Raw genomic sequence first — 13078 nt, 5'->3', positions numbered from 1 at the left:
TCGCAATCGGCTCCCGCAACCCCTATACCATATGGCTGGCTCAGAAAAGAAAATATGCATATGGGCATGATATGATCAGCTGAAAATGGTCGATAAAACAAAAATAATATGTAAGAATTATTTGACAGAAGTTTGCATTTATGAAGTTCTAAGCAGAGCTTATAATTAGGTTGTGAATGTGGCGAGACACATGATGCTATCTGCCTCGTGTCTCTATATGAATGTGACAAAACACACGAGGCTATCTGCCTAAAGTGATGGATGCCTTCGTGGAGGACTATTTACAGGAAATAGGCTCGAATTCAGCTTACACATGGGGGCAATTCCCGAAAATCAACCATCCAGCCAGCCCGTGCGCCTGGGTCGATTTGCAAGTATTGAGCGGTCTTAACTACTTGACCCTCTGGTGGGACTAGAGGGCTTTCTGTAAAAACGAGGCGTTTAGCAAAATGGTAAATATGGACAAAAGCCTTTTTACGAAGCACAAAAAAAAAAAAAAAAAAAAAAAAAAACGATTCGGGTTGAATACTGATTGCCGGTGTTTCGGCCGTAAAATATTATGACACCAGTAGTTTCCATTGTGATTTATTAAATTGATTTAGTTTCCATTGTGATGCTAGGTGCATGCAGTGCTATGATCTCCTATAGCACGAAACCAGTGAATGCTTTTTTCCAGTGCATGAATATAAAAGAAAAGATTGGAAAAATAAGTAGCATGATTGAATTTTTTTAGGATTATTAGTTGTTTTTAATTTATTGTTTCGACAGATCCTTCATTTTCTGATTTGAGATTTTTGCATCGGATTACATTTTTTTCAGAATTTTGTAACATCTTTAACACGACGCGCGGGGTGGTTTTGTTTTCTAGTGTAAAGAACATCCCTTTCCCCGTGATTGCTCTTTCAACAGTGTGAGTGCCACCGGTGACTGATACTGAACTTTCCATTCAGGCCACGTCAGTCACCGGTGACTAATAGTCAATTTTCCGTTCAAGTCACAACAGTCGCCCGTGATTGACAATGATAAATACGATATAAAGCTAAATAAATTCATAAAATTCATTGTTTTAATGGATTTTTACTGAAGCACGGTAAACGTAAAAACAGTCGTTCTTCGCAGGTATCACAAAATGTGCAACTTCTTCAGTCAATTTTTTGGCCATTACTTTACCAAATTGTGCCGCATTTTCTTCATAACATATTTACAATATCTTCGGTCTATATCTAATCTGTGGTTTTTTAGTAACATTTGGAATGTCTGCAACTGTAATATGTAAAGTGACATTTTCACTTGTAGGCTAAAGAAAGATTTTTTCTGCACTGGATCAAGAACCATAGACAAATGAATTCATAAAAATATAAAAATGTCTAATCTTTACTAACAATCTTAGACGTGCGCTGGTATTGTTGTAAAGCAATGCCAAGCGCACTTCTAAGCAGTGGGCATGGCCTAGCGGGAATTTCTTTATAAATTTGCATGACACTCACCGTAAAAGAACAGAAATCAAATATTACTTACTTTTATTTGTGTGTTGCCTATGTTTGGGCTATATGCAGAGTATTACTGCCCTGGTAGGTCAGTTTTCTCGCCCAATACCGCCACTGCTAAAATTAATCCGGACATGGTAACAACGGCGGTCCGTTTACATCTTACGATCATCAAAGCCGATACGAAAAATTTATTTTCTCTTCACGAAATTCTAATTTCTCTAATGAATTATAACTATGAATTGCTACGAAATTTCCGTTTCTGTTTTTAGAGTGGGGAAATGCAGTGGAAATTAGAGCACTTTTAAAAACTACGTATTAAAATCGCCGATTCCGAAAAGGCTTGTTTTCAATATTTGCTTCAGAAAATACTCATTTTCGCGTTCAGTGAATAATTACCTCTACATGTGTGAAGATACGCAACATTTGCTATAGTGATGTAACATATCATGTGCTCTCTGTTAAATTGGCGGTTTTGTCTTGTTCGAAGCAGCATTGTGAGTTATACCTCGATTTGCAGTTTACGTAAGAAAATATGCTTTGCAACTGCTAACAATATGACTTTTTGTTAAACAAATAAAATATAATCAGTTTAGTTATTTGAAAAATTTCACCTTATCTGGTTCATGTATTTTTTTTAATTTAGAGATATTGTTTCGCGCGTACGGGTTCGTAATAGACTGAATGTACATAGGTCCGATTATAGATTAGTAAAATTTATTTTATCAACAGAAACACTTCAATGTTGTACAGGTACTCGCAGTGTTACACAGTAAAATAAGTAGTTACACTGCAAACTACTTAGAACGTAAACATAATGAAATGCAAAGCGTATCTAAAGAGAAAGCTAATCCGATCTCTGAAATAATAACTCGCAACGATAACAACAACTAACTGAGTACAGATGTTCCCTCCGGTCATATATAGTTTTCAACCAGCCGCCGAGATATATAGTGCTTTCTGCTCCTCAGAATTACTGGAAAGCAATATGAGGGTCGAATTATGGTTAAAGCTAATATAGTTATCAATTATATTTATTTACAATACTTATTATGGTGATACAAGAACCGTAAAAAAGTAAAACAAGCCGACCCCCCAAAAAATCTGAAAGGTTTCAGATTTTAAATGGCGACCGAAGGGGCGTTTTTTGAACGTTTTGTGTGTTACCTTTATTTATTAAATATCCTGTTCTTTGCACTTAAACCATAAAATTCAGTTCAGTAGCAATGTCGCAAAATAATTTTTAAAATGAGCATATCTTTAGAATTTCCGATACACAGTTCCTCTCTCGCTGGAGATAAAAGCGTTTTTTCACCGCCGTAGAGTGTTTCCATTGCTCGCTTTTAAATAGTTGAGTTTGTTACTCAAAAGTTCGTTAAAGGTTTACAAAATATGAAATCGATAACGAAATAAATTTTAAAATTTCAAATTTGGTCTTCCACATGCCCATATTCGTAGGAGGCTGACGTCATTCGAAATTCGATGGCTCTATGTACCGTTGTTTTATCACAATGCGAGAAATATACATACATTTATGCAGACTTTTCACTACTTAATTTCTTCAAATATAACGCAGGTTTCTAACATTTGGTACCAACAGTTTGAAAAGTGAAACGGACATTTACAGTGATTCAACGCAAAATCGCAAAACGAAATAGTCCTTCAGGGACAAAGCCCCTTTGGACTAAAAATGGTCGTCAAGTTAGGCGAAAAAAAGTGGCCAAATCTGTAGTCAACTTGACGATGTTTCGCCAATTTAAGCAAGATGCCCATTCATTCAATGTTAAAAGGACCTGCCCCTGTATTCTTACTTTACCCACCTAGCTTATCTCTTAAGATTTTTCGCGTTACATTACTTAGAAAAATACAACAATTTAACATATAATTGTAACGTAATTGTAATGTCACATAAAATCATATATCTATGCACAAAACGCATAACAATATTGTAAATTCTGTGGTTGTCCAAAACGTAAACTTTACAAGTATCAGGACTACTATTGCGTCTAATTGCTTTGGCAAACATGTGGGTTTTCTGAGTAGAACAGCGAGTTTACTTTAAACTATATCCAATGAAATTGTAGAAGATATGTATGTCAGGGATGGGAAGGGTTTAATTACCTTTTATTCTTAACAGCTTACAGCTGCTCCCCCACTTCAGGATACAAAGACCAGTACTCGTGGTTTGAACGAAAAAAAAAGTTAAATAAGAGCTAAACTTAATTACTATACAAAGATTAGTAACGCTAACATTGGCCTCTTTTAGATCTTTACGTATGTAGTATGCAGAATACGGGAAAACTACAATGTGTCTTCAATATCAAGAGTACTAAATTTCTGGCCTTAAAGGCGGACGGCAATTGAATGAAAAGCGTGCGCGAAATAAGGTGGCAAGAAGTCTCTCTCTCTAACTCTTTCTTGACTAAAAACCAAAACTTAAATACTTAAGAGTTTAAAAGCTCAGTTTGTATACTAAAACTAACCGCGTTTATTCTTGCCAGAAGTTTAAAATAAGAGGGGACAGTAAAGTTTTAAAATAAAATAAACGATAATAAAATTTAAAATCTTTACACAAGTAGTCATTTTTCTGACGTTAACATTTCAAACAGTAGAAGTAAATCTTGGACAACTTTTTCCTTCTATCCAGGATTACTTCTGACGCATTTGAGATTTACGCATCATTCTTTGAAATACTGACAGTAGTCCTAAGGTAAATTTCTTATTTTAAAAATTTTCTCCCCACATAGTTTAGTATTTACTACTAAACTATATTCATAATGTTTTGCTGCATATCAGCAAAGATAAGAGTTGAAAATATTCCTGTTTCTTATTGCAACATTTCTTATTCCAGCACCTTATATACTCGTAATGATAATGAGTTGTAAGTTTTACTTTATTTTTCTAACAGTTAATTTTTTTTGTTTTTGTTTTGGAACAAGCCTTTTTTATACACTCTCCTTTCCCACCTACGTTTCCCTGCCAGAATAAGTTTTCAAAATTTCATTATGTAAATGAGGTAAAATCGAGTATTTAAGCTGAAGTCTGCGTTACTGCAATAGGATAGCGTGTTCTGCCTTTCGGCCACGTTGTTGCTGCTAGTCTAACTGCCTTACTATTACTTGCCTGTTACTATACGCCAGTGATCTTAAATAAGGGTCGACTCTCGTAGTTGATGCTGTGTAGCTTTGGCTCGTTACTTTTAGTTAGTATTAGATTATTTTAGAAGTCAAACAACAAAAATCATTGTTATATTTGCGCATTTTTCAGGGCTAGTTTCAATGGCTTAACTATCGAACCATCAAAATTCGATGTTTACAATTATTTGACAATGCTTTGAAAATTTTAGTGTATTTTTCACAGACTGAAAAACGAACCCTTAACCATCTTTTAAAACAGAAAAAATATTATTAAAGAATTGTAATTTAGCTATTTCCTCCCTTTGTATTTAGAAAAAGCCTACGATGTGAAAAAGAGTAGCTTCTTCCTTCGATCGTGCTGTGAAACGCATTTTCAAGGCTAACATGACACTGCTTCACAATAAAATCTACAGAGTCACAAATCGTTTTCTTTTCATTAGTTTACATGCATTTTTTTTTCTAGATTTCATTTTAAAGGTTGATTTTTCTTAATTTTATCATGGTACGTACTATTATACTTTTTAAATATAGTTATAGAGACATTAGGTTATTTCAAAACGAGAGAGATGAAAAATGAGCAATGTCCTCGCCAGGACTCGAAAAACGGACCTCTCGAATACGTGTCGAGTGTGCTGACCACTACACCACGAAGGCATGCTAAGAAGACGGGATAAATGCATTATCTACTCCCCTTTTTCAAGGGCGACTGTGGATTAGCTATTTCCCCCATCCACCACATCCTGGTGGTGAAGAATCATCATCCACCATCTTTTTCAGTTCGGACGCCATTTGTAGAGTAATTAGGTTATTTGGAAGCAGGAGACTTAAAAAATGAGCAAGCCCTTCGACGAGGCTCGAATCACGGTCCTCTCGAATACGCGCCGAGCGTGCTGACCACTACACTACGAAGGCATGCTAAGAAAGCGAGACAAATATCTTGTTGATAGTAGTTTAATAGTTTAAAATATTAACATCCAAAACTGCATCTGTAATTTTCAAAGATTTTAAATTTTCAAAGATTATAAAAGAAAATCTTCACCCTCTTTTAAAACAAAAATGATTTAAAAAATCATTAATGAGTTTAATTTGTAGCATTTTTTTAAATGCTACAAATGCCTTGTTTTTATAATGCCTTGTTTTTATAATTTTTATTTGACTTGTTTATTGCATATTTATACAAGATTTAAAATTTTTTAAAGGCTAAGAAAGATACTCTACACTCTCTTTTACAATAATAATGATTTGAAAATGTGTTAAGGAGGCGACTTTTTTAGGACTTCATTCTTTAAATGCTCGCCTCGTTTTTAGAGGATTTATTACTACGGTTATTGAAACATTGCCATATATTTTTAAAGAATTCGCTGGTAAATATGCAGCTCACATTTTGCAGGTAGACTCACTATGGATAACTATGTGGTGGACATATCTTTAAAATTTGATTTACAGTTTTTTTATTTAATATTGAACTATTTTTTGCAGACATGTTCGTTTAATAAAAAAAAAAAAAAAAAAAAAAAAAAAAAAAAAAAAAAACTCTGCCAGAATTTTACTGTTTGCACCAACGGATAAAATCGAAAACAATCTGTTAAATGATGTTTATATTACTTTACCACTTTGACATGATTACTGAATATTTGGCAAAATCGCTAGTTTTTTTTCGATTATTTGACGAAACAGACTTGTTGGCATAAAAGAGTGATTAGCAGTTTCTAAACGACAGTTTATTATTTAAATAATTTGTTCGATAACTTGTAATTGAAATTGGAAATATTAAAATAAAAAAAATATTGAAAAAAATATTTTTTAATTACCTTGTGAAAAGTATCAGCTAATATTTCTATGAAATCATCAAGAGATCTCCTCGCTTTTCTCATTCGCAATAGGAAACAGTAAATAAATTATGTAGGGAGATTTATTCAATCTATTAAGCCGATTAAACTATATGATAAATTATTCTTCACCCTTCAGTTTGGTTAATTATTTTATGTTTTAGATAAAAGTTTATTTTTCAAAAACTTTTTTTAATATTTTTCATATCAATTACAAGTAATATTATTTATTAAAATAATCAAAAATTATTTTAATAAATAATATTTTAATTTTAATAAATTTATTTTTAATTTAATTTAATTTATTCATTTAATTTAAATTTTAATAAATAATCTTAAATTATTTTAATAAATATATAAGATTTGAATTCCTTGCAAATTAATTAAAACAATATATTTTCCTCATGTTAATACATTTAATTTACGTAGATGTTTGAGATATGTATTCTAAACACTATTAAATATTAAATCTTACATCAAAATAACGCTTTTGTGAGTGCATTGATTAACTTAAATGTCGATTTGCGATAACCCTTGCTTATATGTTTCCTATTTAAAAGGTTTTCAGGTGACCTATTATGTTCTAAGAAGATAATTATAAACAATTCAGACATTTTACTAATATTTATTATTTTTTTCTGTTGTTTTGTTTCAGAAAATCCATTCCACTGCAACTGCCAAATTTTATGGTTTAAAGATTGGATGAAGGATGTAAAATCTTCAGTTGTTAACATGCCACGGGAGACCAGATGTGAAGCCCCTCCACATCTCAAGGGTAAAGCAATCGCTTACGTCACAAATAAAGACCTCGGTTGCTTGGACGGAGATACAAGTTCCTCAGATACTGTGTCAATCAAGACTACTTACATCTTCTTTTTGCTAATAATACTGTGGAGGTGAAATGAATATTTTTGCTTATTCCTTACCTCCAGGCTGGGACAAAAAAAGGAACTGCAGTCAGATTTGAAAGTTGAATTATGTCTAAAATAATTATTTAAGTTTCTCATTTTGCACGTTTTATTTTTATTTAAATTCATTTATTATTTACCTGTTAATTATACAGTTTTTATTTTATACCCAAAATAATTAAGAATTTGCAATGTCCATATAATTTGAGAATTACATTGAGAGGGCAGACGAATATGTCAAGAGATGCCTTAATTTTTTCCTTAATGTATATGAATTAACTATTGTTTATAAATGCGCAGCATTACAATTAACGGACAGCAGCTTTCGTTTATTGAAAAAACTAAAAGGAAAAAAAAATCTCTTTTCTAAAATTATTAGATATTTATTCAAAGGCTTAAATTTCATTTTTGCTTGCTGAGTAATATACAGCCTGGATGTTAAAGAATTTTAATTCGTTCTTTAAAAATAACCTTCACAGTGAACTTCAGCTGTTGTTTTATATGTACGTGTTCACGTTTCGTATGTAAGACGTTTTTTCGTATGCTTCTTGTCTTCTGCATAAAATTATCTTTATGCACTAAGTATGCACTATAATGTATACAATCAATGATTTTTACTGAAGAAAGGAGCGATGTTGCAACTTTTATACTTTATCTGTGATTTTGATTTGCTATAAAAAAACTTGGTAGCATGTTAAATGCAAATATTTTGAGATCAGGAAAAAATAACAAGCGACTCATTTTTTATTTCTGAAAAATATTCAAATGCAACATATATAGAAGTATGTAATTCACTCTCTTAAGATAATGAAGAACTGTTAAACGTGAACTAATATATTTAAATGTAGCAAAATATGAACTATATCATACACCTACTTTTAAATGAACTGATTTAACTGTTTGAAGGCACAAACGCCCAGATGGCCTTTCATTCAAGCTACCGCAACCACCCGAAACGGCCGAGATGGCAATGTTGTTTTCTTCCTAACCCTAAGGTATGCAATAACAGGTTGAGTTTCCCCAAATGCATTGTATCAGTTTATTGCAGACTACTTGTCCAAAAAGGCTAATGGAAGCTTATTTGTTAGGAAGTAGAAAGGATGCCATTTGTACTGCTCACAGCGCTTTTTATGCGTTAAATGACGGGTTGGAAGAAAACGTACTCAACGAGTAAAGTACGGGAACGGGTGCTTCGATATTCTAAGCATAGACGTTAGATAAGGATTCGGTTTTCTAAGGGTTAAGATTAATTACAAGTTGTTTCCGATGGAAAAATATTTTATATTTATATCTGCATATTGAAATTGTGAACTGCATTTTGTTAGCAGCAAAAAGAATTAAATGAGAGTTTCAGAAAAAGATTTTACTATAAATTTGCTTTTTTTCTTAGCAGATGGTGACAATGCTTTTTTTTCTCAAATTGTACAGCTCATTATTACATATATATATATATAAGCAGTCAGTTCGTCTGAGATATTTTGCTAATCTTTTTTTTTTCCTAAAGAAAGTTATGATAGTAAAACCTAGTTATTGTGTACTAACGTATTTGATGATTTGAATTTGATAATTAGTTTTAAATCCGTCATGAGAGTTAAATATTATAATAGTTATATAAATTTTAACAAAATTGTTAATCTCAAAATATATTTTTGAACTACGTTCTAGCATTTGAATAATTGAATTAAGAAGTGTAGATATTCTTAAATATTCTTACTCAAATTAGTAAGATGTAGAAAATCCCACAAACGTGTACATTGCACCCAACTGAGTGTTATTTACTTTATGTGTGCAATTAAATAAAATAAAAGCCCAGTTTTTTTGTTTCTAAAGTAATATAAAATTAATAATCTTAATAAATGTTATATTGTCCAAATTATTATAGATTTATATAAAACCTTCTCTAAAGTATTTAGTGCTATGGTTAAGAGTGATATCTTAGAGATTAACTACACATTGATGGTATATCCAAACAAAAGACGTGCTGCAAAAGTCGTCTTGTTTTTTCATGGGTAGACTTTACTGAAAATATTGAGTAGCGAATTCTCGCTATGTCTTTGAAGAACAGATACTGTAGAAGAAGGTTCAAATAACCTTTTTATTTGAACTGAAGTAAAGAAAGAATGCACTCCTCAATGCTCACAATTTACTACCATTGGTGGCTAAGTAACTCGAAGAGAAAATGGAAATGCAAAATCAGAATAAGTAAGATGGACTGCGCGACTGGCTCCTTATTTAATCTAAACGGCTAAATCGGCTGCGCACAGGAAACCGAACCTAAGTATCAGTATGATCTAAAGAGATTGGCTAAACACCAACTATTCACTTACAAAGCTCTTTCAAACACGCGGCACTAACTGTCCTACTACTATTTTTAACTAGTTAACTGTGATTGACGAGTATACTCGTCATGGAGAAGCGGCGCGATATTGTGTATTGATGAGCATACTCGTCACGCGTATAATGAATTGGAAAGATAAGAGGAAAATGTATTTAGTAAGTACTGTACATAATGACAACGTAATAGAAAAAGAGAGAAGAAAAATAATAACGAAGAAACCGAGCTAGGGATTGATTATAATAATCAAATGGGTGGAGTAGATATGAGCGATGGAATTATCATAGCGTACTCCACAGCAAGAAAACGACTCAAAAAGTACTACAAAAATACATTTCTCCATTTCTTAGACATTATGTGTCTGAATGCATTCATATTATATAATAGAAAATAATGGAACATTATCGCGTATCAACTTTTTACTCAAATTTATTGAAGACATTTTTGCGACGGGTCCAATTGAAAGAAATAAATCGACACAAACTCGGCCATTTAGACCTAATATAACCCAATTAGGTGGGAAACATGTTCCTGATTATATACCTGGAACATCGGAAAAAAAAACCCTACTCGAAGGTGTTCGCATTGCTACAAACTTAAGATCAGGAAGGAATCGCGTTCCTGGTGTTCGATTGCAAAGCCCCATTGTGTATAATTACCCTGTTTGGCTGAATATCACTCTACAGCAGGAATTTAAATTTTTACTTTTATATGTATAATAAACAATTGAATTTATTGCGCTTTTAGTTTAATGTATGTAATATATGCTTATTTTAACCAAATTAGCAAATATTAGTAATAAAATTCTTACCAGCGCAAATTACTCTGTGATGGACGAATATATTCGTCATGGCTTGATTCTGGCGACACAAAACGCTGCGCACTCTTAAACAAGAGCGCTACAGCTAACTGGCTAGAACAGCTGCTTAAATATTGATTCCGTACTGACTTAGATTTGCATACTAGGTTATTAAAATTTATATTTACAGGAAACTGAATTCAGAAGAGAAAGGAAAGTTTCGCAAACTAAAAATAATTGGTTAGAATAAAATAAGGTCGTTACAGTCCGTTACAGTACCGTTAATCATATTTTAAGTAATACTAATACATTTTAATATTTAGTATTATGACAACTGGCTTATAATTATGCCTCAATTCTCTTCGGCCTTGCTTCGATAAAGTGTTTGAAGTGCTGCTGTGAATGTTTGTCATAACCTCATTTGCTCTGGGCCCTTTGAATTAATTTATACATCTTTGTTATTTATCCTATATAAATTTAATTCTTGCAGCCTATCCATATACCATATCAGAATTACGTACTAGGCTTTGGAATAAATTGTAGATAAATACTAGAAAAGACATTATCACATTTTCGTTGAAGTTACTTTCTTGTCGGTATTTCGTCATGTATATAATTAAGCAGAAAGTGTAAAACTCGTAGTAAAATGTAAATGATATGTAAACATAAATGCTAATTAGCTAAAATGGTTTAAAAGACTTAAGTGCTACTTTACAATCATATTTTAAAAGATGTACAACCAAATTCATTGTTTGGTTACAAAACATTTTAAAAGATGTACAACATTGTTTGGTTCAAAGTATGGTTACGAAGTGCATTAAATATATTATGTGGTCATATGGTTATAACTTATTTAAAACATGCATTAAACCAGGGTTTCTCAAACTTTTTTCCATTTGCCACCCCCTTTTATCACTGAGATTTTTTCGAAACTCCCAGGACCCCATAATATTTACAAAACTTTCGTGGGACCCCATAAATATTGCACAAATACGATACGCGCCTGAGTGACACTTTCAATTTTTTCACTTGTACTGTAATATACTATTACGTTTTTAGGTCATTAATTTCTAGTTTTAAGACATAGAACAATGTGAAAATTTTAAATAAGTAACAGACGGAATGACAGCGTCACGAGCAAAGCAAGGAAAATGAAAGTTTATATTATAAAAACAATGCGTCAAAACGATTTCGTTTCTTATTTTGTCTGTATTATCTTTATCTATTTTCAGATAAATTGTGTAAAAATACTTGGTAATTGTAAAATTATTGTAATAAGTTAAAGAAATATCAAAACTGCTAAAATTTTTGACGACCTCCTGCTGCAGGTCCCGCTACCCACAGTTTAAGAAGCCCTGCATTAAATAATTCAACCAATATCGATTTTTAAGGTATCAAGTGTATATTGTATCGATTTTTAAAGTATCAAGTATATGGCATGGATTTGAGAAGGAGCTGTTATGTATATCATGTTTTCTATGTTTCTATCGAAACCAGTATCGATGCACTTTTGTTCTTGAATATTTGTGTTTCTCATCAGTATAAGGTTTGATTTATAGATGTGTGTATGTACTTTTTTATTTTCAAAGTGAAGTGTCATATTATAAGTATGAAGTGTAATGTTACATATTTTCCCTCACTATTGTGATTCTAGTAATTTGATGCTGGGAAATGCGTCGTAAATAGATTTTTTTTTGTGTATATAATATGTGGTACGTTTTTAAAATTTTAAGCCTTGCATGATCATTTATTTTGTTTAATGACTTCTGTGATTGATAATATCATTTTAAATACTTGAAAGAATAAATTCGTGTCAATATTTTGAAAGACAGTTGCATTTATTAGTGTATGTTTTCGAACCATATTTCATGTATTGTCTATTTCAGTCATATTTTAGAAATGAGATGAATTTAGAATCATGTTTATTAAAGTTTTCATAAGTGTTTGAATGCTCATGATCTAAAACAGAATTGCTCCTAAGGTTAAATTAAAGGAGAACATTATGAAATAGATTCTAAACATATTCTCTTTTCACCCCACTTGCACTGAAAGGTAAATTTTCTGGAACTGTGACTGGTCTTCTAAGGCCCATATCACAAGGCGTTTGTTTCACACTAACAACTGTTTCGAACAATATTTCTACCTGTTTGTTTCACAAAAAATTGCAAGTTGTTCGTTTTCAAACAATCAGCTTGTTTGTAATGAGGAACCAGTTTTCGCTGTGTTAACCCCAAAGCTATCTATGGTGATTGGCTGTTGTGAAAAAGCAAAAAAAAAATTTCCAAACAGTTGCTCTTCCGAAACAAACCGACGTGTGATAGCAGCCTAAAAGAAATCTTCATAATTCTTATATCCCACTTCCGTTAATAGAAATGTTAAAAGCCATATTCATTGTGGAATCCTAGGTAAATGCAAAGGTATCGTAAATGTAAAGATAATGTAAAGGCTAATCAAAGCTAGGTAAATGTAAAGGCTAATCAAATTGAAACATCTGCATTTATTCTGTAATACGGCACTACGGCACAAAATTGCTTTTACATACAGATATTACAACTATATTTCTTCAAACATTTTCTTGAAAGT

At 32.0% G+C, this 13078-nt stretch overlaps 1 protein-coding gene across 1 annotated transcript in view; it reads left to right on the top strand.

The window, feature by feature from the left end:
* Positions 1-12451, top strand: part of LOC118184671 (uncharacterized) — a 249226-nt gene extending 236775 nt beyond the window's left edge. The window contains exon 5 of the mRNA XM_035354375.2: positions 7109-12451. Within this exon, the coding sequence (XP_035210266.1) occupies positions 7109-7353 (245 nt within the window). The 3' untranslated portion in view covers positions 7354-12451. The remainder of the gene's footprint in view (positions 1-7108) is intronic.
* Positions 12452-13078: the final 627 nt, after the last annotated feature.

The sequence above is a fragment of the Stegodyphus dumicola genome, chromosome 5 (assembly GCF_044657685.1).
Source record: "Stegodyphus dumicola isolate Sdum_Otavi_A_Nest chromosome 5, ASM4465768v1".
NCBI lineage: Eukaryota > Metazoa > Arthropoda > Arachnida > Araneae > Eresidae > Stegodyphus > Stegodyphus dumicola.
The sequence above is the reverse complement of the archived record's forward strand: the minus strand, read 5'-3'. Positions and strand labels throughout refer to the sequence as shown.